Source organism: Apteryx rowi, unplaced genomic scaffold, assembly GCF_003343035.1.
Source record: "Apteryx rowi isolate R43461 unplaced genomic scaffold, aptRow1 scaffold_789, whole genome shotgun sequence".
In the NCBI taxonomy this organism is placed as follows: Eukaryota; Metazoa; Chordata; class Aves; order Apterygiformes; family Apterygidae; genus Apteryx; species Apteryx rowi.
The window spans coordinates 326,630-353,628 of NW_020451081.1; the positions used below are offsets into that span (position 1 = coordinate 326,630).

Below are 26,999 nucleotides of genomic sequence, written 5' to 3' on the forward strand. Positions count from 1 at the left end.
CAATGTGAACAGGTCTACAATTTCCAGTTATTTTTCCCTATTGTAATTCTCTATACTTTGGGAGATATTTTCCTGAGGATTCTCATGTTCACAAGAAGAAATTTAACAGCTATCCAAAACTAACTAAAAAAAAAGAGAAAAAAAAGCAGCTAAATAACTCTAGTGACTCTATGAGACTCTGTTGACTTAAATAGGCTATGGATCTGCAATCACAGAAAGASACCTCACATAGCTTCCCGATTTGACCAAAACTGAGACACACTTAACGTGAGTAAATTTTGAGAATCTAGGTGATGTGGGGAAAAATGGGAGGTTATTTCTCAAAAGTGAATCTGTGGCTAAATCTCTGCCTGTAGACTAAACAAGGCCGTGGCCCATTCTCTGGCTCTGAAGACGAAGGGTATGGCTGAGCTGGCTTCCCTATGGGCAAAGTCCCTTTCCTCACCCCACGCCTGGGTGGCTTATGCCTTCCTCTGAACTATAGTCAGGCAACCAGTTGGTCCAAAATAAATACTGCCAAGAAGCATGTTAACAGTGAAACTGGTTGCACAACTGCAAGTCAGTTTTCAAGCACAAGCACTAGCCCTGTATTATTTATAAATACAGACAAGACTGTAATTTTTTCTTGCCTGGGTCACTTTATAAGAGCATAAGCTTATACGAGGCAGAGATTTTTCATGCAATCAATCAGATCAATTGTCTACATACTCTAATATCTTGCCGTGGTAGCTTTAAATGCTTGCCCTTAAGATATAAGAAAATAACAGTAAATAGCAATCACTATGATTTGCATTACTTTTTCCTGCCTAATTTCAGCCTGATCCCTATATATAGGCATACAGAGATAAAAGCTGAAAATGTTCACTTGCCATTTACAGCAATGGTATCTTGAACATGCACAAAACCTTTTCCCTTTTGGTTTCTGAACAATATTTTCTACGATTTACCCATGGACTGTCAATATACATTGTTTATAGTCAGCGAACAAGTGACTTGTAAAATTTTTGCTTCTAAATTTGGCTGCATTTAAGGGTTTGACATTTGATTCCAAAATCAAAACTATTGAGCAGAACAGTTTATATATGTATTTATCTAAAAGACACATATTCAGAAGTTCCTTCTTCTTGGCAGACCCTGGCAGCAGTTCCTGCCCTTGCCCCTTCAGATTTTTCTCCTTTTGTGGACTTTTAATTGTTGTGTCAACCAAGAAAGGAAAAGACATAAAATAAGAGCAGGGCAGATGTGAAACAGAAAGGACACTATGAAACACACATATTGGGACAAAAAGAGGAAGGAAGGAGTAGGAGAGAAATTTGAACTGGGACAAAAATGAGTCACCTATTTATGCTAAGTTGGACCTTGTGTCTGACATGTGACCTTGTGACCATTGCTTGATGCTCATGCAATTCTCCAGAAGTCACAGAAAATACTTGTTGTTCACATTGTCTTAATTTTAATTTGTAGCAGGCATTTGTGATTCTTATGATTATTTCAGCTCATTTTTCTTAAAGAAAGAGTAAATGAGAGTTCAGAATACAATAAGCTAACTATAAAACCCAAAGAAGTCCTGACTGTGGCAGGCTGTGCTCTGAATTTCTACAGAGGATATATATGTTCAACCTGTCTCAGGCATGGTTGGACTGCTGAAACCCTTCACCTTTGCCTTGTGGTTCTCTCTTATTCACCTCAGCATAAAAACAGTAATTCTCCCACAAGCTGCTTCCCAACATGTTGATCTAAAACTCAAAAATCCATGAGGGTCTTCCTAAGAACTTCAGGGAATATTGGATTGGCCCCTAACTTGAATGCACTTTTCTTTTTCTTGCTTAATGATTGTAGTTAGGATTTCACAAGCACAAAGAAATGGTGCATTCCAGAAAGTTTCAGCTCTCCTTGACTATATGACATTCAGAGGCGTCTCCCCGCCTTTTTCAGTTTGGGTGACAGTGCACACAGAAATTGTTACACAGAAGGAATCTCTAAAACAAATCCTAATTTTATTTCTTTCCTCCAGATTAGCACTCTTTCTCCCCTTCTTTTCATTATCTCTTGTATTTTACTTCCATAACAGGCTGATGTGAAGTCAGGGCTGCCAGCTGCATTGCTCAGTGGCTGCAGAGCTCAGTAGTTCTGGAAAGTTTTCCTGGCTCTCCTAATGACTTACGGTGTGATTCTGGGCAAGTTACCTCTGCCTCTGCTTATCCATTTCCCCAGAGGAATAGGGATCATTAATCATCTGCAAACTCTTCTGAGACCTAGGAGAAGTGCTTCTTATTAATGCTATTAATTTATAGGACCTACATTTTCACTTGAATGGCCTAAGATATAACTTCACTGTTGCTTTCAGTAGGGGCTGAAAAAAACTTTTTGGTGGAAGAAAGGATTCCAGAGGTATAGAATTTTACATAAATAGCTTTTAGTCCTCTCTTATTCATCTGATCTATTTCTTACAACTTTGAATCAAATTCTATGTAAAACGCTTGTCTGGGCCTGAAGTTTATACACTGTTTATGTTATTTCTTAGCCAATTATTTTTTAAAATATTTTTTCTACATCTTTCTCATATGGAACTTTGGCTTTGATTTTCTGATTTTCAATTCATGATTTAAAATGGCAAATGAACATACGGACTGCAGGGAATGAATTTTTTTTCCTTTCTTCTGTTGAAAACCAAAGATATCCAAAGAGAAGTTATACCCTAATGCAGAGGGAAAGCCCCCGAGCTAGAACATACAGAAATGCAAGCGAACCATCTCTGACTTTCATTTTTAAGACACAGATAATGAGAGAATATCTCCTCAGCAGCCAGTATGGATCAATTCATCATTGCAGTGGTGCCATTACTTTGAGTCACACAGAAAACGTGGCTCTTGTTTTAATTCAAGGTTTGTGTTAATGCACGTTAGCTTGAAATTCTATGTCTGCAAATTGTTTTTAAAAATCGATAGTTTTCTTTTTCCACTCCCCTGCTTATCCCCCCAGCACAATGTTAAATGTAGATGTGCAGCCTTAATTGGTTTAGTTACAAGAAGATAATCTTTTTTTTTCCTCCTTTCTCGCTGCTGCCTGTTAGCTTAAAGGCTTTTTAGCTGAAGGTTGATAATTATCGCTGAGGAGAAACTAGCACATCAGGAGTTCATTTTCCATCCTCGCACTTGTGGCTCCCCTTTGAACTCCTCTCACCAAAGCCGCGTTCCCACTTTGTCACTTTCCTCCCGCCATCATAAAAAGGTCCCCGCGGCCGGAGGCTTCAGCCTTTGCCGACCGGCAGAGGGAATTGCTTCTCCCGGGCGCTCCTCCGCAATGGACAAATTGCACGAGACTTTGATAAACATGGAAGACGGTTTGGGCTCGGAGCATCCTGTCTGCTTATCTCCCTGGGACTGGAAAAACAACGCCGGGGCTTTTGAGCTGAACCAGGCCTCGTCTCCTCACAGCTTATCTCCAGCTCCTTCCTTCGAGTCCTACTCTCCGTCCCCTTGCCCGGCGGCGATCGAGACCCCCTACCGCAGCAGCGGCAGCAGCAGCAGCCTGGCGGGATACAGCCTGGAGGATTTCCCCGCCGCCTACCTGCCGAGCCCCGGGCAGGCCCGGCTCCCCAAGGGCACCAAGGTCCGCATGTCGGCCCAGCGCAGGAGGAAAGCCAGCGAGAGGGAGAAGCTGAGGATGAGGACCCTGGCGGAGGCTTTGCACACCCTGCGCAACTACCTGCCTCCTGTCTACAGCCAGAGGGGCCAGCCTCTCACCAAAATACAGACCCTGAAATACACCATCAAGTATATCAGCGAACTGACGGATCTTCTGAACAGCGTGAAGCGGGCATAGGCCCCGGCTTGAAGAACCCGCCCCCGGAAAGCTGGGATTCTGTCTTTACAAAAAAATCCAGCRGAACGTCTTCCTCGCCAGAATACCATGGTGTGGCGCAGGGGAGGAGGACGGAGCAGAGGGAGGGAGCGCGAGGGTCGCTGTTGTACATAGGATGGAGTGCTGGAAGGTGATATAGGATTGATTGCCTAAACCCGAGCTGTGGGTTGCCGAGCTGGAAATCTTGCTTTTTGCTTTTTCATGTCTTGCTTTTTAATAATGAGCTTCTAAGAAATATTAAACCTAGTCTGATACAAAAGTCAAAAAAAGCCAGCTGATCCTACTAGGATGTATGTATCACTGTTCTGACTGATCTTCTGTTTAATAAGGACAGTGGTAAACCCATAGATTTTAAAGTGAGTTTAAAAAAAGTATATAACAACAACACTATAGGAATACTAAATGTATTGATTTGTAGGCACTTTAATATTAGGACAAGGAAGAACGTGTATAGTTAGTCCAAGCTTTGTCTATTTATCCACATTTCTACTGTACCTAAAAATCAAGAAACTAAGTAATATTAAGAACATTTTTACTCATAATCAAATAAATATCACTCACATGCTCTGTATCTTGCTTTATATATCTGATAGATAAGTATAATCTAATAATTAATGACCACTAAATATTGGAAATGAAATATAAACAAACTGACATTTTATATAGATACTTGCTGATAAAGTCTATCTTCTTTTTTAATATATGCAGAAACATATCCTATTTCTGTATTTAATGTATAACCCCCTTCCTTCCTTCAATGTCTGCAAACTTTCACATTTCAGACATTTTCACATCAGATGATTGCTAGAAGAAATAAGACTGGACTTAGTACTGCTTCTCCCCTTCCTTCTCTTTGGTTGACCTGAAATGGTCAGGTATCAGAAAGATGCAAAGTTTACCTTCAAGGTGTATYGAAACCTAGAGGGTCTCTAGTAACCATAAGGTCTCCTTATTAAAAGCTGTCAGATCAACTGCCTGCTATGGTGAACAAGTCCTTTAAAAAAGAAAAAAATATATATTCAAAACCCTCAAAACCCCAACAAACCAGGAAATAGTCCAAATCTTTAATTACTTTGACTTTYGTCTGATAGATGTCACACGGGTCTAACTACACTACACAAAAATGGGTTGCTTTGTAAATCTTATTGCAGATTGATTTGGAAAACTTGGCTCTCTGCTGAAAGACTCTGCTCCCTGAGGCCAGCAATGAACAGAGAGGAGCAAAACCCGGAGAAGAGGTGGAGCATTGCTGCAGTGCAGGGCTGGGTTGTGTGGAGCTGATTAAGGCAGAGTAACCTTTTCTCCGCGGAGAGCTGTAAGGCACAGGGAGCAGCAGTCAGGAGGTAACAGGCTTCTCTCACCAGGATGGATAGATCAGCACGTTGGTGTTGGGCAGATGGTTTGTTTACAGATACATCCTGTACCAGAGCACTGCAAAGCTAAAACTTTTTTGTATCTTTCTCTTTTTTCTTTTCCTCTTTCTGTTCACTTTCTCTATTTGTTTGTTTGGAATGAAATGTAATGGTCTTTGTACATTTTTTTCTCCAAGGCTCAGTCTAAGCTGACTCAATACTCTTCTCACACAATATATGCATACTGCAGTAATCAGTGCGAAATTCATCAGTGTCTGAAAAAAGCAGCTAAGTTCAAATTTATGCAGGTAGTTCTGTCAGTCCAAGAAGCACCTACATTTAAGTATATCCCCATATGCTTCTGTTCTGTTTTAACCCATATTAGATTTCTCACAAGCTTTAGTGTTTCAGCAAGAGTGTAGATTTGTTACTATAAGCCTGTACAACTGATCTGGATTTGAGCAGATGCAGAGCCTCACAGATACCGAAGTCTGTCTGGATTGATTTGGTTGCAGTCCTCACGCATTTCAATTGAATAATAATGTGGTCATGGGACCTTGCTGCAGAACCAGACCCGAAAATCTGATCCTGAGTGCACTCTTTTAGAGAAGACTCCTACTGCAGTTGACAGTTATAAAGGAGCACCTGCTCACTAGGGGTGGCAAATCACCAGCAGATGCTTATGAAGATAATTCCATCATTCTTGGATGATGTTGCTTATAGAGCATCATCATGCACAAATATATTAATTTGATAGACTGTCTGTGCTTGGGAAGGCTTTTAACCTTGTTTTTCAAATCTTCCACACCTGAAACTGAAAGTAATGACTTCACTTTTCAGCTCTTCAGGTAAGGAAGCCTATAGGCTTGTGGTTAAAGCAGAGAAACAGGGGGGCTGAAGGATCCACTTTTATTGTTAGTTTATATATGGCTTTGGCTAGTCRTCAAGCATTACTACCTCAGTTTGCCCATCTACAAATGAAGATCGTATTAGCCAATGCCTTCAGGAGGCTGTTGTCCAGGACCCAGTCAAGTAACCCTGGAGCTTAGTAGGGCTGTATGCAGAGTTGCCCCAGCAGCAGGTACCTTGCAGACGTGAGGAGTGACTCAGGTTCAGCATCTCCCGGCACTGCAGAGAAAGTGAAAGCCAAAGCCCTTGCAAGCTTGTTGGTTCCCTGCAGATTAACTCTTCCTGTCCCTTTGAGTCCAAGGTGAAGCAACACCTCTAACTAATGGCAAAGGCTTAGAGTTTCAGAAGGACCCCTTTACTACTTCTGTACTAGTAAACTACACTGTGCCAGACCCCGCTCTCTAGTCCTGAAAACCCAGTGGCCATTGGTATGGCTTTAAGTTCTTTGAACTCCAACACAAAGTACCTGCATTCAAGCTGCCCTTAGGGAACAGGTCTTAGGGAACAGGTCTTAGTCTAACTAAATCCCTACCTGTGCTGCAGAATTGCTTGGGAGCAAGGCCTGCATCTGAGACAGAGTTGGTTTATTTGAGTAGTTTGTTCACTAGCACCATTTAATTTATTGGTATTGAAAGAGCCCTGTGACAAGCTCACCCTTTCAGGGGATCTCTCCTTGCACCTGTGTGTCAGGGTGAAAAAGGTGTGTGTGTGKGGGGGGAAGCGACCAAGGCACATGACATATTCCTGCCTGTGACCCAGACTTTTGYCATCTTTAGTCCTCCCATCCCTGAAAAAAACAAGTTATTGCTCTGCCTGACATGCAGCATCTCTCTAAATCTCTCCCTTTGTAATTCTTCCCCTTGGCATCTGTGTAGCACTGGATAGGATGGGCTGAATTGTGTTGGTACAAGTCCTGTTCCTGATAAATACTGGTTTATCTAAACACAATAGAACATGATCAAGATCTCTCCTGTCCTTTACCCCAGAACTTCAGGATATTTACTTGCTGTGAAAAAGACTGAAGTTTCAAGTCCCCTTCTCCATGGCAGAAGATCTAGCCCCAGGAGCATATGCAAGAATATAAAAGCTAGTTTGTTCTAAATGGCATCTGCCATTGCCATGGCAGCTCCTTATAAGCTGTGGTGCTAGCAACTTCAAAAAAAAAAAAAAATATATATATACACACACACACACGTAATATAAATAGATCGATCAATCCTTGGAGAGCTCATGGTTTTTCAATTGGTTAGATGCTTGCTGGCCATTCAGTTGAACTACTGTTCCTTCATTTCCAGTTTACTGATCAGACCATTATCCCATCTGATGCTCCCCAAGTCAGTTGCTGCACACTAGGTGCAAGTATTTTGCCTTTTAACAAATGTTTCCAGACATTACAAACATGCTTTTGTACTAAGCCAGAGAGAAACAGTATAGATGATGCACAAATGCTACACCTGTCCAAAGACACAGAAGAGCAAAGTAGTGAAACCGCCTGCAGGTTGAAGGCAAAGGTGTCCCTCAGGCAGAAGAGAAAGCAGAGGGGAATGCACAACCTCCCCCTCTCTCCCCACAAAAAAGAAGGGCCACCRAATTAGTTGGAAGCCTGGAAGTCAGTAGCTGCATTGCTTGCTGAGTTGCTCTTCTGGTTCAGAGCAGCACTGTTTTCATTCTGGATGAATCACTGAGCAGGAACCAGATGCATCTCTAAGCCGCAGAGCCCTTGGAAAGTTTTCCTCATGGTTCTGGCTTGTGACTTTTCCCTGCTTCCATCCTAACCTTTTTATTACATCAGATTTAGGCAGGGAAAAGCAGACAGCTACATATAATGGATTTTATACAAGTTAATTCCTTTGGTGCTGAAAGCCAGTCAGCTGGTGCTGCTGAAGGGAATCACTGCTGCTCTCACAGTAGGAGAGCAGGGTCTCAGTTTCTTCTTARACCTCACAGAGAACAAAGGCTGTTCTGATGCAGCTGGAAATATATGCTGCTATTTTCTTCAGGAGAGAGGACTCCTCTGGAAGAGAGGAAGTCTAGTAGTTAGGGCATTAACCCAGGAGCAACTCCTGTCTCCAGGGTAGGCCTTCCATTTGAATTCAGGTGAGTGATGGCTTCACTGTACACACTGTAAAATGGGTACAGAAGCCTGGCTAGACACACTGAAGATACTGAGGTGGTCAAGTACTATTCCCCATTCAGATTCTGTTCTATTCTGCTTCCAAGGAAATATTCTTCAGTGGTTAAAAGATCTCAGAATAAGTTCTCCCAATCACCCCTCGCTATGTCTGTGGAGCTGCAGAGCTCACCCCCTCATGAAAGCAGAGGGGAGCCCAGCCTGCATAAAATGCTTTGAAATTCTAAACTGAGAAGCACCACGTAGGTGCCAAGAAGTTTTATGGTTACACATTTGGGCTGCACATAGGTGTGCTTTGGGGAAAGATAGCCTCCCACTAACAGGCCTCAGCAGATTCCTTGGGGGAAGCTGCTTATCCATGAGATAGCACAGCCCTGCAAACCTTCTACTAGGGAGGTCAGAGGCTTTCCCTACAGCTCTTCATGGTAGTAGTTTGAGAGATGTTGTATTTATATACATGCACATGTGTGTATGGATAGCCCAACTTCTGAAGGGATGGATAGTATCTGACTTCCTCTTATTCCTTAAGATATTTGTCATCCAACAACAAATGCTACTGCCACATTTTACAGATGGAAAAGGGGTCATGGGGACAAGTCCTACCTCCCAATATGCCAGTTTGTTTTTGGCAAGTTAAAGGGGTCCAGATGGACCTAACTCCTTCATTAAGCCTTTGACTTTGCCTCTGTTACACAGCAACATCAGACTAGGTTTGCTCTTATCACTACACAGACTGGTGTAAGGAGACYGATTCAGCCTACTTGTGTTTTAAAGCATTGATTTTGAAGTACTCATCTGTCTTAGATTTGAGAATCTGGTCACCCTAGCTTTCTTTAGGTGTTTCTGGGTTCACATATTTAAGGAAAGCCAAATCTGGATGGAAATGACTAACTGAAGGCTATTAAATAGATTTGGGAGGTCTGGGTTTAAGTTCTGGCTTCTACCACAAATCATTAGCTTATTGCTGGACTACGTTTTCATCTGAATATAGGTGCATGGTGCTTACTCTCCTACTACAAATATTGAAGTTTAAAACTAAAAGCAAAATAATATACCAAAATGAAAGTGTAATTTGGGCCAGAAAATAAACACCCATATTCTTAGTTTTTCAGTGTTCAGCTAAAAGAAAGCTTTTGCTGTTTTAAAAGATCAAAGTAGCACACACTTAAAGTATTAGCCATGTTGCTGAATATAGATTATAAAAAAAATGAACTCTGTTTCTATCAGCGATTGGAAATAACGAGGCTATTTGTAGCATTGACTTACCACCATTTATTTCAAGTGGAAGTAACTGTCTGCAGTACACTTCTATTATTGTTTCTATTTTCCTATAAAAACAAATCACACCAGACTTTTCCCTTAGACTTTTATCATTCACCTGTTGAAGTTGCAGAAGACATTAAACATAAACAAAGAAGATTGATCTCCTTTCAACTTGTGTTAACAGGGGTATAAAAATAACATCCCAAATACCAGGGGGAAAAGCATGTGGTCATAAAATATCCACTTAAAAGGCAGAGAGGTGTTGAATCAACACTTGAAGAGGATTTTTACCCCTTTTTATATATAAAACCAGGAAGGCAGTTCCTGAATTTTAGTATAAACAGACACCTCTGAGGTGGAGAGAGAACTACTACTGTTATGTCTCCTTTAAAAGATTTTACTGATATTCAAATGGGATTTGTGCGCCTTGCATGCTGCTGGAAAGTCTGGCAAGAAGGTTCATGTAAATCCTAGTCCAGTCGTGAAGCAGAATCTTCCTGAATTTTCCAAAACATTAAAAAGAAGTGTTAATAGATAGAATGGCCCTTTCACACTTAGCAAAATGACACTGAACAGAGCTTCTAGAAAAGCAAAAGAGCAAGTCAAATAAAGTTTACTTGGGCACCATCTTCCTTTCAACAGCTCTTAAATCCCTGTCAACAAACAAAAGATCAAGATATTGACTAATCTCATGAAAGAGGTGAAGATGCTTTAGATACAAGATGGTAAATAGCACATTTCTATTCGTAAGCTACTTTGTCCTTGAGTCTGTTTGGAGAAAGGAACAAAACACCCACAACAGAAGACGAGTTAATAGCAAAAATAGGTGGCCTAACCTCATACTCCTGTTATTGTGCCAGCCCCTAGACTACTGCATTCTGTAAAGCATATGGGGAAATCTCCATACCACTTAAAGTGCTTCCACTTGTGTTCTGTTAGGGGCAAAACCCTGGCAGCATAGTATAGGTGTGCCCTTTGAATTCTCAATAGATCGTGCCCACAGTCAGAGGCATACCTAGCGTTTAACCCATTGGGATTAACACAGGAGAAAGCACCAGGCACATTGGCTTGTCAAACCTTACGTCTTGCTCTTTTCTTTTATTCCCTTGCTGACATACTTGCATCTCATCCCTTGATACCATAGCTCCATGGCTTTAATCTACACCTGCTACTGTAGTAACAAGACTCTTAGCACAATAGCCTCCTCTATTGGAAAACTCATTCTGGAGGAGCAGCTATGGATTTAATATTTCCCTCATCATGAGGCCCACATGCAAGGTGACACCTATCCTTAGGCTAGGCATATACTGCCAAGGGAGACAGGGTGAGGGATCATTTTCTAGCCCTATAGCTAGGCTGGCTGGCAGTCTGACTACATCCATACTACTGTACACACACACACACACACACACGTGTGTGCTTGCACTTCATTGCCCCGGGACAAGTGGGGAAGGTCCTGGCATATTTCAATACACTGAAGAGGCTGAGAGGGCTGGATCTAAGGAAACAGAGTTAAACAGATACTGATTCTCACCTCAGTAAGAAAAGGCAAGATGAAGGTGTTTTTTCAAGCAGCAATTATGGGATTAAAGCACAGATATTACAGCCCATGCAAAGCTGAACAAATTTTTTTTAGAAAGGACAATAAGGGAGATCTACTGTTTAGCAGGTAACTGGAAGACACAAGACTTACCAACATGAGCATATGATTATAGCACAAACCGTTTAGTGGGATCTCTGTACAGGTATTATAGCAACAGAGGTACAATCTTACAGACACTGTATTTTTCACAAAGTGAAATTAGATCCATGAAATACTTTTTTGCTCAACTTATTTTTCCACAGAAATCCCCTGTTGTATAATTGTTTAATATAAAGTTAAAAAGCAGACAGCACTGTACACCCATTATCGTATCTTTAGCCCTAAGGGATAATGATTCATGCTAAGCAATAGCTTTCCTTAGAACAGGAAAATGCAATATTGAATCTGAACTGTTTTCACATCACTGTTCAGATATGAAGAAGAAACCCAAACTAGAGTTTTTCTTCCCATAAAAAACAAAACCAAGAAAACCAATACTCTGACAGCTGCTTCTAGGCATCACATTTACTAGGAAGGAAGCATCCTTTAACACTTTGTGGATAGGGTCTGTCTATTATTAGTGTAACAAGTCACCACTAAAAGCCTTTTTCCTTTAGGCTGACAGCCTAATCAACCAAGTGAAGTCACTGATGCTACCTGTGACCAATTTCCCCCCACTCAGGGGAAACAACTTTACCCTCCAGAGCCACAACACTACAGTGAGAGCCACAGCTTACAGGTTTTCTGTCAGTATCTACTATAGGATTAAGTATGTTCATCCCTGTCTTGCTTTGAAAAGTGCTTTCTCTTACTGACATTAAGCTCCCTGGAACACTTTATTCATATTGAAGCTGGGGAAAGCAGAGGAAAAAAAGCATGAGATTTATCTGGTTCCAATGATTTACAACAGATTTCACTCCTTCCATTGCCTTCCTCCCCCTACCCCAAAACAGATGCTTCCAACTACAAAATGACTAGCCATGACAGTTTCAGACATGTTAACTGAGCAGACTAGTTCAGACACGAGTCACACATTAAGACTTCTACACATTAGAGGAGCCCAAGCAACACAGTAAGTTGATTAATCAAAGACAGAGATATATCCATATTGGTTAGCTGACTCTTTTCTTGGTGAACACTGTCAATATATTTCCCCAGTAGATATTTTCAAGATGTCCTTACTTGTAAGCATTCTCTAGGCAGACTGCACTTGCTTACACCACCTAAAATGCGATTTCTTAAAACTAACAGTTCTTGTTCAGTCTTTATCAAAAGTCCACATATTCACCTACAGGGAGAAGAGACAGATTTACATGAGCCTGTTGTTACAATAGCAGTACACTTAGTCCTTCAATAATGTAACTTAAGAGTGACACCAACCTCTTCCAGTCACCTTTTCCTTCTTAAAAAGTACTGCTCCAGATGATGCTTGCCCATACAGATGGGATTCTGCACTGCGGTCTAGTGAGACATTTCAGCATTTAATGTTCTTGTTTGTGTTGAACAGGAGTCTGTCATCTGACAAAGCTCCTGATAGCATATACCATGTTGCTGAGTAAAGATTCAAGGGTGACTTAAGAAGTGCCCATTTTCTTACCAAGTCTGTGTTTCCCAGGATTGCATCTCCTTGGACAAAGAGAGTCTGAAGACTGGTGCATAGTGCTGCAGATCACCACCCTGCAGTGGAAATACAGCTACAAGACAAAAATATTTATTTTACAATGCAAGGCAATCATATCTGGCAAACTTCTGTGGTCAGTATGTGTATCAGAGGAGAAGAACTGAGCACTATTGAGTAGCTAGTCTGTATTTGCTCCCCATAGACCACTATGCTTTCATGAAGGAGGCTAATACCTCCAAGTCAGTGATCAGCACAGGCTTTTGACAGTGTTTGCTGCCTGCAGCAGTCCAACTTTAGGGACACACATCTCACTTCATAAAGCACATGACAAGTTACAGAGGCATCTCACCTGCTCTTGTAGCAGAGTTGTGCCTTGAACAAAAGTGAACATCCTCACTTCAAATCTCTTCAGGTGCTGAGGAAATTTTACTCTGGGGCTATAAATAACTTGGTGGAATATGGTTCTGTGAGAGTCTTCACTATTTTCACACCTTTTTGGGAAGGGAAAGTTACTTAACTTAGATGTTCATCATTTCAACAAGATCTTTAAACAAGACAAGGAAGTGAAATGTACAGGAGCTTTGTTTTCCTCATACAATAGTGGTATGGATAGCGCCTCCCCCCTATTGGTGGTCCCCATCTTTGGCCGCAGCTATCGTTGCTTCTTGTTCTTTCTAGCTAAAAGTACTTCTGGCCACACTGAGGACCTGCTGCCACCAGAAGGCATACCCAGCATGCAGATACCATCAGTGTACTTTACAATTTAGGAACAATTATATAGTTAGGACAAAATAATCCTTCTATATCCTCTTCCCTTTTTCTTCCAGCTGGGAAAATGGGCCTTATACTGAACAGTTACCAAAACCAAGATGAAAGTTCTCCTTACCCATTTATAAGGATAGGCCACTGGGGATGGCTGTCACTGCTTTGGGAGTTCGTAGCCCAACAATCTTCTAAGTTTAGTTCTAGTCTCACATCTTCAGACTGGAGCAATTCAACTTCAAAATACAGTGCCTCCCTCAAGTATTTTACCACAGGATATTCTGATTCCTTGTAGGGGTCAGAAAAGGACTTCTCTACAAGACAGAGTATTGACATTAGACTGTGGGATTGTCTTTTGGTTTGTTCCCTCCCTTCACCCCCTCCCCCAAACCACCACACAGTGTAAGCATTCACCAAGTCTTTGCTTCACTCTTCTTTCCACCACTGTTTACTTAGATACAGTAATACAAAATCTGCTAGAGCATATGGATGTTGACTGACAGGGTTAGGATGGTGGGAGAACAAGAACTGGTAAGGAAAGGAAAGATTTAAAGTATATTCTTAGGTTTGGAGGACCCAGAGGAGAATGCGTTCCTTCTGCAGAAGGAGAATAAAACGTTCATTCAAAACCGTCTCTGGAAAGGTACTGAAAAAAATGCAGCAGGGCCACTTCCCTCAAGGAGAGGGATGGTTCAGGCTTCAGTTAGCCCTTTCTGCCAGTGTCAATTCCATTTTACTGAAGTATTGCACATAGCTTCCTTCTCTGACACAGGCTACAATTATTCTGGTCAATACTAACTCCTCTCCTTAGAAAGATTTTGGGGACTGGTGGGGGAGAAAGACTACCCTCATATCTACTGTGCATACCATTTACCATGTCCAGTCCAAGCAGGAGGGGGAAAAGAAGCCAATTTTTTTTTTTTTTTTGGTATCAATGGCATAAAGGTCTGATCAACTATAGATCTTTTGTAGACAGCAGAGTTTGTATTGCATCCTGGAGTGGAGACCCCTGTTAGAGTCCTTAAAATCTGATCATAAGTATTACCTTTGAAAAGCTTCAATGAGAGAGCAAGAGAGCCAAATCCTGGCTTAATACTGGGTACTGGGTTGTTTTTAGATTCATATTGGACATCAACAGTCTGCTTGATTGTGTACCAGCATACACACTTTAATCTGAAGGAAAAAAAAAGATGTAGCATTAGATTTTAGACACTAAAATACCTTGGGCAACCTCCTCCTAGGGAATGATACTTACTGGTATACTGGCATATCACTGCCAGGTCTAAAATAGAGTACATCATTTTCATATGTCATGGTTGTGCTGTTGAACTGAAAGATACAGATATTGTTATTAAGACGACAACTATGTTAGAATTGAGTTTGGTTTTGGCAATGTTCACACTCTTCACTTGACTGGTAGATTACATCAAGGAGAATGCATTTGGGAATAGCCAGAGATTATTGGCCAATAGCCCCATGTTTACTGAACTAAAGCTGACTACAGCTAACAGTTATATTGTAGTAAGAAGAAATAGCTTATCAACTAACAATACCTTGAATATGAAATAATACCCCAGAAAGAATTGCACTGTACCTGAGAAAGGTGACCAGTTGTTTCTATTAGCAGGATCAGAGTCCACCATGAGATGCAGCACTCGCAAAAGTAAGCTGCATTTGGTGTGACCTGAACTTGAGCATGATCTGATCCTTTGTTATTTTACCTCTGTTTTCTATTCATGCAGTATGTAGGTGGCAGGAATAGGAAACACTCCAGTCTTGGGTCAAGTATTAGTTAATGACATCTACCCAACTTCTACAAGGCATGTGGATACATGCCAACAGCACAGACTTATGTTAAAGTCTAGCAATAGACAATTCAGAGATGTCAAACTGAAGGCTGATTTCAGCAAGTACTGCTGACCTTGAAGATTGCTTTCACTGAATGAGAACTTCTGTGCAGCTGAATTTAGTAGCCACAGAAGGAAGACAGGTGCAAATATACCATTTTTCACAAGGTCAGCTATGACCTTCTTGCAGCTTCTGCTCAGCTCTGAGCTTCTACCAGTTCCAGTAATAACCTTACTCCAATACAGAACAAACTTCATGTCACTGAGCCTTTACCGTTCTACTTGTTCCACAAGTGTTTACATTGAACTTGAAGGTTGCAGTCTTCTCTGTCACTAGAATGGGTTTACATTGTCTGTCTCTCAAGACAAGCAGACTGGTGTCCACATCTGCAATCCCTACCAATTTCACTGCAGTAATAACCACAGTTCCATTGGGGAGGCACTCTGAAAAAGAAAAATGCTTTTTCCGTACAAATCAGGACTCATATCCCTAGAATCTGTAGCCTAGCACAATAAAGAAAGGTTTTATTTGGGTTTGCTAGCAAGGTTTTGGCAGATCATGAATATTAGAAGTTGAACTTGACTCTTTTCTGCACTAATGCTGTTCTGAATACCAGCTTCTTCAAGCTGACTGATGCTGAAGCATGCACTGCACTGGGTGAAAGTGATGGTGAAGGTGACCCTTTTCCTCCCAGTTCGAGTCYCACCCTCTCCTAAAGAGATTTTTCTAGCCAAGGTATTCAGTACATCCAATCTAGATGAGTAGTTTTGGAATTACATGTTCACAAGCTGATCCCTTCCCCTCCCTTCCCCCCCCCCTAAAAAAAAAAACAAAAAAACCCCCTCCTGAAACAGAGTGGCAGATGATGGCAGGGGGTAAGTTCCATCTGTAGCATGACTTGCTTTGTACTGTATTAGATTATATGAAAGCTGACAAGCAGATAGGTTATCACATAAGCATAAATTCTAGAAGCAGTTAATTATTCAGACTTTTAAAAGAGTGCTTATCTGTGTGACTTAGTAATGAGGTTCAAAGGAAAGTATAAACAGTAGTCCAGAAACACATTAGTGACAGTTAGCATTATTACGCATTAACTCTGAAGGTGAAAATCTGCAGGAAATTGAGAAGTCTCTCCTGTTAGCCAGGGTGATGCCATCCTTCAAGGTTAAGTGGAGTGAAGCCGTTATTCCAGAGGGATGAATATCCTAGAGATGATCACAGGTTAGATGAGAGAATGAAGATGCACTATTCCACTAGAACTAAGAGCAAATTATCACAATCAAAGGGTGAAGATGATTGATCAAAATTAAGTCTACAGGAGAGATTTTGTAATCTAGAGACAGCCACATCAGCCTTTTTCAGTGGTTTTGTAATACAAACTCTATTGCATGTGCAATTGCCATTAAGGGTAGCTCAACTTTAAAGTGCTTGTGAAATGCTTTTTTCTTGACTGCTTTCATCTGCATTAACCAAGGGAAGTTAGAGTTCTTCCAAGGGCAGAAAATAGTTCTCCATTAATCCTTTCAAGCCTATGATAAAGGAAAGTTTTACTTCAACTACAAGGACACAGTATATCTTGTTCATATCTTACAGCTAGAGCATGCCTTTTAGTTGCTTAATACGTGTTGGCATCCTTACTTCAAAGTCCACATGGGGAGAAAGGAAAGGGACACAGACTGCCAAGTGAGTGCCATTGTCACTCAGGCTATAGTTGTACTTTTGCGCAGCCTCTGGTGTCAGGTGCTGGTTAGAGATGAAGGGCAGCCAGTTTTGGTCCACATTCCCGCGAGTGATTATTAGATAGAGACTCCTCTCATTGCAAAATCCTCTTGCACTAGGCAGTACTGTAACAGAGTTAAGAGTTAGCCAGTGTGCTAGCTGCCATCAGAGTTTAAAACAGCTATTTAGGACAGAGCACCCTTGGCTGAAGTTAGCCCAGGTAAGGGCAGAGTTCACCACCAGGTTAATTGCAGCCAAACTGGTACACAGTTTTGTCCAAGTTTCACTTGCTTACCTGCATCTTTAACAGCAGACACTGTTATGACCGGAATGGTGAAAGTATCACTTGTTGGATGGATTATGAACTCAAGTGTGACATTCAGGGTGTATGTTCTAATGTCCTCTCTTGTGTACTAGAGAGATCATATTTAGAAATAAACTCATCAAGTGATCTAGTCAATTCTGTACTATATGTTGCAGTATCTTAGTACTCACCTCTTTCTTAATGCTTGCTGCATCAAATGGGACTTGTATTGCATAGGTTTTGCTTCCATTAGCATATCTGTTTTCATGTGTTACATATCCATGCTGAATAGCTTCAAGTACCRTTACAGTTGCCCCCTCAAAGGTTAAGTTCACAAGCTCCACATCAGGGAGGAACATTCCCACCGTCACATTCATTAGCCTGGCACTCAGATTTGTGTCTGAAAAGGAACAGGTTAACATTAAGCTCTTACCAGTACCAGTATCTTCAGTAAATTCAGTGTTAAGCTACTTACTGTTGGTTATAGCAAGTTCCACGTGTTCAAATGGTGTTTCTATTTCCTTGATGATAGTATGTTTGGTTAGTCCCCATTTGTTATCTTCCCACTGATGTTCCAAGAACAGGTTGATACTGTATTTTGCCCCATACTGTTCGCTGCTCACAGAAGTCTAGAATTTCAAATCAACACCCTTTAGTACATCATGATTTTACATTAAGTACAAATTGTACTGTAGCTTCCCAGGGTCAGCTAAAGTTACAGCTCAGAACAATTGTCTTCGGTTCCATGGCCCTGCTTTTATACTGGGAAAGAGATCTGCAAAAAGCAGCACTTGTGAGTAAACTTGAACTCAAGTAGCACTTGCTGTATCCCTATTATCAGCTCTTTTCTGAGTTTAGATTATCTCAGGACACCCAGGAGACTTTCTTCTGAAAATCTGCCTCTCCACCCCACCCTGCTCTTGCCTTTCAAAGCAGCAGAGGGTTGTTTAATCAGTAAAAGGGCTTCTTCTGCCATTTCCTTCAAAGTTTAGTTGTAACATTTGTTCAGGATCCTGTTCACTCCTAGACACTAAATTTAGATGTCCACAAGGTCACATGATACTGGGATGGGTACAGATTATACAAATAGGCTGTTCTCATTCTCCTATATGGTTGTGTAACATACAACAGAACCCACACACATTTTATAGTTCATACCCCTTGGAGACAGTCCTAAATAACATCAGGACTAAAAGCTGGTAGCTCTTACTGAGTTAACTTGAGACAAGTTAACAGTTCTGTATATTCTATATATCTGGTTCTGTCCATCTCTGCTTGCAAGAAAAGAATTTCTGCACAAAATGTTGCTTCCAAGAACTGTATTTGGCCAGACTTTTGGGATTTAACATACCTTTTCCTTTCCCCTTCTCCCTCAGTTTTCATTTAAAAGGAACAGGATGAAGAATTCTCCCTCCCCAGAACAAAACAGAGTACTTGGCCTGCAGTTTAACTCAAGTGACTAACCTTGTAATAACCACCTTCTGCACCTATTGGTATCTTGATTGTAATTGTATCCAAGTCATTAGATAATGAGTATTTCCTGGAAACCATTTCTTTAGCAGACAGTTTGTGTAGATCCACACCAGCTTCAACAAGCACATCCTTAAAGCTAGTTGCTCCAGCAGAGAGGGGTTGAATATATTTTGGAACAGTCCAGGTGATTGTTTTGTTAGTGTAGTCCACACCATCTTAAGGACAAGATATAAAAGCTGTAAGCTCATGACTATAGCTCAGAGTTGTCTTTGTACATTTCAGCACTGGAGTAGGTTACCAAATTTCTCACCTACAGGACATGCCACAGCAGTATCCACCATCAGGATCATCCACCGCTGTTTGTAAAATGTACTTGATCTCACTGCAGAAAAGGTAATTCCCCGAGCCTGCAGGAATAGATCTGGTTAGACCCATACAGYCCAACAGCTTACTGGGTCTGAACGACCATACCAACCTTGACCAGCTGAATTTGTGCAGCACTGTATGGTATTCGCAGCAGTATCCTGGTATCTGTGGTGTTGAGTCCGTAGCCAGCATGCCAAGCATCAGTCACTAGCAGGGCCTTTTTCTCTTCTGGTTGATGAAACACTATTTGCCATATTGAGGATTCTCCTGTTTTTGCCTAATCAGAGAAATTCATCAATAATTTAAACATGCTGTTCAAAATAACTCCTTATTTACTGTATTGAATGATTTCATTAGCTCGTAAGTTCTGAGTAGTTTTACTGCATTATTCTAAATACAGCTATTGTGACACCCCTTCAGCATTGCTCTACCATAGGAAAAACACATCTCCATATCAAAAACACCAGACAAACGTGGCACTGAAAAAACTTAGACACCCCATTCTATATGGGCATAATGATTTATGGGTCAGGAAGTTAACTGCACTGCTGTGTTGCAAATATAAGATCCAAGAAAAAACAAAAATGCTTCACATAGTTCACCCCTGGGTCCTAGGGTATTTAGAGACGGTTCTTGTTGCACAGGGTTCTTTCCTAAGATGACTTCACTTGGAAGATATTTGAGATATCAGTCTCCATTTCTTTCTTGGAGATGTGGCTGTCTGGATTTCTAATATATAAAATTTCTATGTTAAAACCACTTGGTACAGAAGTTCTGCTCTTCATACTGAAGTGCTTTTTGAAATATACTGCATGGACTTAGAACAGAAGGACAGTAGCACTAGAAGCAGCACTAGCTTTTATTAAAAGAAAAGCTGTAGTTTTACCTCTGGGAAGGCAAGAGCCCAGTCCTCAGGTTCATCTTGAATGAAGTCATGTACTGTTTGTGGAACCTCCCTCCTGACAGAAACCTGAATGCAAAAAGCCGGTGTCACTTGTTTACTTGTCTCCAACACCCTAGAAGTCTTACAGTACTTTCATAACAGTATAAGATTATTGAGGAGACCCTAGCATTTTCCAAAGAGAGGATCAAAAACATTTTTATTCAAGTCAAAAATTATGGCATAAAAGACAATATGCATGGTACATTATATATGGTCTGCTTGATTTCAGCTTTTTACTGCTAGCATATCTTCCTAGTCCTACTTTGAGTTGAGGACAGGAATTTGTTCTAGACTTCCATGTCCTCTTCAGAAATAACTCCTTTTCCTCCCTAAATTTCTTCCCACCAAATTCAGTGGTTATATTTTTGAAGGAAGCTTCCGTTTCCATTATTCTCTCAAAGAAAAGTTGAGGCAACACTGAATTTAATCCATCAGCATAAATTTTTGAATAGTATCTCACAACTTCATTGGCTATTAACACTATTCAATAGGCTTTATAAATGCATCGCTAGCACAGGCTTTAAGATGCATGCTGTACATTCACCAGTGAATTGTTCATGGTGTGGCGTTTGGATTCTTTCTCCCAGACATATTTCTAGCACCTAACTTCCTTCCAGAGAGCCTCTTCCAGTACTTACCTCCATGTAGTTTTTTTCACATATTAACTCTCTTGGACTCCATGGGCCATAATGGCAACTTGCACTTTTCAGGTGTGTTGCAGCATTTTTCATATCAGGAGTATGAGATGCTTTGATTTGTATAGTTACTGTGAACACATCTTTCTGCATGGACACAGGGAATGCTTGTTTGTTAGACCAATCTTTCTTCAGGTAGATACTCCCTATCCTTATGCTATAAGTAACCTACAAAATCCACCCATCTACCAGTCTCTATATGGAAAAGCAATCCATATTGAAGCATCATTGGTTTCTGTTTGGTTAACTACATAGGCTATGTATAGCTAGATGTGTATCTACATAGAAACACAAATACCTTTGAGAGCTGCTTCAATCTTTCATATAACTCCAGAGCCAGAGAGAACAACTATATTTTATGGGTCATTTTGATTTTGTGCTTTCTGACATGGTAGCAGCAAGCAAGCAACAAAAGCAGCCCAAGTGTCTTTAGTTTATAAACTAATGTCTCTCACACACTAAATACAGCCAAAGCTAGCAGTCATAATTCCCTGTTCTCACACATGAGAAAGCAGTTGCCCTTCAAGGGCATATGTGTGATATGCTTATTCATATGCTCAGCTGTGCTTTGACTCAAATGCCAATACCAAGGAATGTTCTCAAGCCCTTGGATACATTTGAGAATTAAATGGCTTTCTGCTAATAGACACTCAACACATTACCAAGTTATTCATAGGTATTAACTAAAGGGGTCATAGTCTTTTGCATAACAGTAATATACAGCAGTGTTGCACTGTAGTCAAAACACCGTATTAGACTTACCTCTGACTGAGAATGGCAGCTTAGTGCAGAGGCACGAAATTCAGCGTTACCCCAATAGCTGTAAGTTACCGTATAGCCGCACTGTGATGCCATGGCCTCATCTATCTCCCAGGCTATGCCAAATTGATCTATGGGTAGTTAGTTAAGAGCAATATTAATGAGTATAATGCCTGCTCTCTGTAAATCCCTCAATCTTTTCTTGCCCCTTTGGTTCTGCTGCCTTGTTCCAAGGACCTAAAGCTCAGCTCTGATGTGGCCCAGTTGCATAACCTTAGCTCAGACTTCAGAGAGAATTGCAAAGTTGTGAGAAATCTGCAAGAAAGTCTGTAGAAAGATAAGAAAAGTAGAATTACAGACAGATTGAGACAGAGTTCATTAGCAGCTCAGGGATTCAAGATGAAAAAATAATCTCCAAAATAGAAAGGTGTGAAATCCTCAAGGGGTGTGGTGCTGGGGAAAACAGTAAGCATAGAACAGTCAGCAGTTGGGTCAGAGTCTGTGCTGTCAGGGATGATGACAACTTAGCAACATCAGGGACCTGTTCTGGCAATGGATGGTACAGGCCAACACTTCCTCTGACTGATACCTGCTTGGCCAAGAGAGACTTTTCAGGAGTCCCATAAGGGCTGGCAGGCAAAGCCTGGCTTGATTTCATAAGCTACAAAATGGTCTTTTTTTAAGCCAAAAATAATTGCTTTATTCTTAAGCTGTACATATCCTGCTTGCAGGGTCTCTTTGTGTGTAGCTAAAGATGCCTGAACACAACAGCCCAAATTGAATAGATGATGACAAAGAGTTTATTAACATTTTAGAAAGATGGATGTAGTGTTATAGCCTACATGTAGTCAGACGATATGTCAAACATTGAGAGCTATTTCAGGGCTGAGTTTGCATTATGTACTTTACACCTGATAATGCATTTAGCCCCAAAGTTATCTCACTCCATTCTTCTAGGGCACTTTGTGGTGCTCTTCACTTGAATGCACCACTTTGTGCCTACCAAGCCCATAGCCAGACAGCCCAACTAGTTTTTCTTATCTTCAGTAAGATTATACTCATCTACTAGGTCCCTTAGCAGCTAATATAAAAATTAGGGCCAGCTTCAGCTTGTGAATCTTCAGAATTACATGCTCTGTTACTAGGAATCATTTTTACCGAGAGCGAAATCCACCAACATGGACATGGCAAACAACCATGTTTTCCTGTGAAATGCATTTCAGTTCAAGTCCAAAGACAGCCTGGATTGCTGATGGTTGCTATGTTATCTCTATAAGGCTACAGAATAAGTTGTACAGAAGTAAAGGTAGCATTTGGTTATTTATAATGAGGCACAGCCTACTTTCACAGCTGTGTGAGCTTAATATGATCCAGGGGATCCTAATATTAGGGAACCTCAGAGGATTTAAAACACTTTACTTTGTATAATTTCCTCTTCAAGTTCTTCTTTATCAACTTACCAACAGCAGAAAAAGACAAGTATTTGTCCTCAAAGTATTCTGCACTCAGTGTTATGCGCAAGAAGTTCCCCAAGCACTCTGATCTCATGGAGCCTGTATTGAAGTCGTCAAAAGACTAGTAAACAGTGGATTAAAGGTACCATGTAAACAGAAACTTATTACTTTCCAGATTGTTTTATAAAGTCAACATATCATGACAGCTATACTCCAGCACCTCTCATCAAGAAGCGTTAAAGTTTCTCTTATCTAGGATTACTTCCAAAAGAAAATTCAGCCTAAATTAGTATACCAATAGTAACTTTATCTTGTCAGCTGGCAATGCCACCCAAAGCAGCCTGTCATTGAAAGGTTTTGAAACAGGATCAAGATCATACTACTTGCTGCCTCAAGCTAAACGTCTTATTTGTTCTGTTTGATTCCAAGAAAACCCCCACAAAACAAAACCCTGCTTACAAAAAGAGCCACAAACCCAGTTCCAAGTGAGGAGCAGCTGCATGAGCTACCTGCCAACCTCCCCTGCTCACTCAACCAAATACCAACAGCCAGAGGGCTCATGCCAGGACAGAGATGCACAGGAGCATTGAGGACCACAGGAAAAGAAGCTGGAGTCCCAAGCTATTGCAGCAGCGTGAAGCTGCCTACGGCTGCCAAACCTTTCACAAGGCAGAAAGAGGTACAAACTGTTCTATATGCACAAAAGGCTTCAGTGGTTTCTATTCCGTTTACTATATTTCCCTACTAAACTGAGATTAGTTGTTTCAAATAGATGTTTTTATGGTATCATGACCTAGTTCCAGTCAGAACTTTAATAGCAAGAGCGCATTTCAAGAGCCAACAGGTTCTCTCGTCCTAAAGAGGTCAGCACTATATCCTTAAATTAATCAGAACTGTGACTGGTATCAGAGCTGGTCATACCAGGGAACATCAGAGAGAGATGCTGATGAATACAACCTCTTTCTGCCCATATTCCAAGCTACCAGTATGATTTAGCTTCAGTGCAGAAACTATGTAATTGCTTCAAGCTGGCCAAGACCTCCTAAAATATATACCTTTTCACCCTGATCTCTGGTAGATGCTAATATGTTTACAGAGCACCCAGGAGGGCAGCGAGTCCTAGCACCAGCTCCCTACATCTGCTGTTCTAGGATCAGCTCTAATTCATAAGGCAGAAGTTAGTGAAGACAGCAGTTTTGGCTAAGAAAACCATCTCTTCTCAGAGAAAGCATTAATATCTCAGTGGTATTTAAAAGACCTTACATGCTATAAAGTATAGCAATTTTTTGCTTAAGGAAATAAGAGCAACAATATAGTCCATATTAAGCCATCAGTGCTTGCTACCAGAGTGAAGAAGGATAGAAACACTTGCTTTCTATAATGGTACATAAACCTAGACAGCATCAATGTGTGATTAGCAAGAGACACCTCTTTAGTGTTTGGAGTTTCTCAGGAAAAAAACATGCAAGTATGGCTCCTACAACAGCTTCAAGCTCCTCTGAAGCACAGAGAAAGATATTGATTCAGCAGAATATCACCTACAAAAAGGCCTGGAAATCAGTATATGAAGGCAGTTTACAGCAACATTACCTGGCCTATCTTCAGTCCATATGTCAGAGACTAGTGTCCCTATTAGCAACAACCTATAAGAGAAGACAGGGAGATTAGCAGCAACTCCAGCTGTAACAACAGCTGGATAACAGCATTCTTTGCTCAGAGACAGTTCTAGTTCAGGCATTAGAGAATACTTAAATTTACAACTACAGTTCTAGACTTGGAAATGGCAAAATAGGATTTCTGCAGTTAGTACTAGAAAGTTAGTGAATGCAGTCAGAGAAGTTAACATATCAGGTGCTTTACATAGGATAGTTCATTGCTAGCAGTAATGAAGTTCTCACCTCAGCATTAGATCCAACTCCATTGCCAGTTCACTTGGCCTTTAACTACAGTGCTTTTTCTGTTATTGTCATACACAAACTAAAACATCTGTCATCAGCTTTCCACAAAAATCAAARTCTTTCAGTATKCTCAGTCCTGGATAAATGAAAAGGATGCTACCTTTATACTGATGAAACCCATTTTCAGCTGTTTGCCCTCCTAACWATAAACCTATAATTTGTGTCACCTGTTCATTTACTTTACTGATTAAATCTGCACCTATCCAAATCCCTTCAGATGTTATGGTTGCCAGCTCTTGACCAGCAGGTTGTCTGGGCAGTGAAATAGTTGGCAGTGTTTTGATAAAGCATGTGGCAATTCATTATTTCTCAGTTACTTCTCTTTCACTCTGTCTCTGAAGATTTGCAAGATTTTTCATATGTACTTGCATTTCCTTACTCTGTCAGCATTATTTTTATGGGTCCTTGTTACCTGGAATATTGGTATTGCAATATTAAGAAATCAAAATTATAAATAAGATAAAGATAGCGTACATGGATTAGGTTAAATGAAGTTACTTGAAATGAAATTATTAAAGGAAGCTATTAAAAATGAAGTTATTATTTCTCTTTCTCTGTACCCTCTTTATGGAGGGAAGTGACATATGTTTAGGCTTTTCCTATTCATTCCCTCCCCTGTTTCAGGCCTACTATAGTAGGCATTTCAAGCCTGTCCAGTAAAAGATTTAGACACATGCAGGACTAGTATAATACCTCCAGAAAACTGCCAGGCTCTCAGAAAGAAGCCCAAAATCTGTAGTTAAATTCCTAGTTTTTTTTACACAGTTTGGCAACCCAGCAGCTCATTTAACACCTTTTATGCATTGAACAGGAAAAGTTGTTACAGGTGTATATTTAAAATCCTTTACTTCTTCAGAGCTTAGGTATCCAATTCAAGGCTGCAGTTATGCACCTCTATTAACCTGGGACCCAGATCCCTGCTTGTAGGCACTTACAAATACTCCATGGAAACAAATAAGGCTCAGTGTTTTTAAGGGAAAGCTAATGGCAATGCTTGGTGCTTTCATAATAATCTTATAGTTACAACATTTTCCCAGAAAGCAGGAAACCCGAGTTTAAATCCTCTTCCTTCTGAGACAGCTCAGACCCACAGACATCATCTCCCATAAAAGAGACCTAGCCCACCACGCAACAGTGGATAGGGTCCCTTCTATTTTTCCTCTTTTGAGGGTGGAAGGAAATGTCCATTGCAGATCCCAGAATGCAAGGTTAAGGGGTTCCAAGCAAGGAATATAATGCCTGAATTGGTGGCCTAGTAGCTATTATAATGGGAGTCATACCTGTACATGGAACTAAGCAGGTACTTGGCATGTCAGTGTAGAAGCATTTTGTTGCAGCATTATATACGAGCAGGAGTGTGTAAATCTAAAAACCAGATATAGTATTAAATAGTATGTTCCTATAGAAAGTCCACCATGTTGCCTTATAAATACTAATAATGTGTATAAATATGGTCTTCTAAGGACAGAAAAACTTATCAGAAAATCTGCATGGCCTTCACTTTACACCTGAAGTCTACCAGAGACAGATGTGTAAATCTATAGCTTTAAGGCAATTGGTGTAACAAAAATAGGAAACTAACTCATGAACTTGAATGTGACAGGTCAAAACTAGCAGTAAAAAGGCAAGATATGCTGGTGACTGATAAGTGTCTCAAGTTAACTGTGGAACTATCTGACCAGGTGACCCATGGAACACCTAGACCAGTGATTATCCATATGAGCTATGGCCAGCTGTGTTTCAGAAAGTTTGACCAAAAAACTGCAGAGGAGTGGACCTGACCACAGATTAGAGAAAAGGAGAAGGGACCCTGCCTTCTCCACATGCTGAAGGAGGAGAAGTTATACGTGCAGACCCGGGTCTGGATTAGTGACGGTTTCCCGCCACCATCAGCGTGGGTGAGCTCCAGTGAGTGCTGGGGTGCTGCGCGGGAATGTGACTTCCCTGGGTTGCTGTGCTCAGATGCTGGTTGTTGGAAAGGTGGTGGCTCTGTAGG

The 26,999-nt window shown here is 40.8% G+C and overlaps 2 protein-coding genes across 2 annotated transcripts; one reads left to right on the forward strand and one right to left on the reverse strand.

Annotated features, from left to right (window-relative positions):
• Positions 1-3,303: 3,303 nt before the first annotated feature.
• On the forward strand, positions 3,304-3,825 carry MSGN1 (mesogenin 1). Its single transcript, XM_026088827.1, has one exon. It carries the CDS (start codon positions 3,304-3,306, stop codon positions 3,823-3,825), a length of 522 nt encoding a protein of 173 aa, XP_025944612.1.
• Positions 3,826-12,369: 8,544 nt separating this feature from the next.
• LOC112976998 lies at positions 12,370-24,966 on the reverse strand. The gene is made up of 21 exons (XM_026088819.1): positions 24,944-24,966; positions 24,636-24,688; positions 23,052-23,144; positions 21,595-21,722; positions 20,776-20,919; positions 20,081-20,164; positions 19,304-19,471; positions 19,139-19,235; positions 18,820-19,043; positions 17,831-17,984; positions 17,547-17,755; positions 17,347-17,464; positions 16,971-17,176; positions 16,420-16,537; positions 15,606-15,775; positions 14,740-14,813; positions 14,530-14,657; positions 13,609-13,798; positions 13,072-13,213; positions 12,699-12,795; positions 12,370-12,389 (listed from the first exon to the last, which is right to left on the reverse strand). Exons 1-21 carry the CDS (start codon positions 24,964-24,966, stop codon positions 12,370-12,372), a joined length of 2,640 nt encoding a protein of 879 aa, XP_025944604.1.
• Between the last annotated feature and the right edge of the window lie 2,033 nt (positions 24,967-26,999).

Bases quoted from the DNA above. Each gene is read 5' to 3' on its own strand.
- MSGN1 (XM_026088827.1), top strand. From the start codon at position 3,304: ATGGACAAATTGCACGAGACTTTGATAAACATGGAAGACGGTTTGGGC.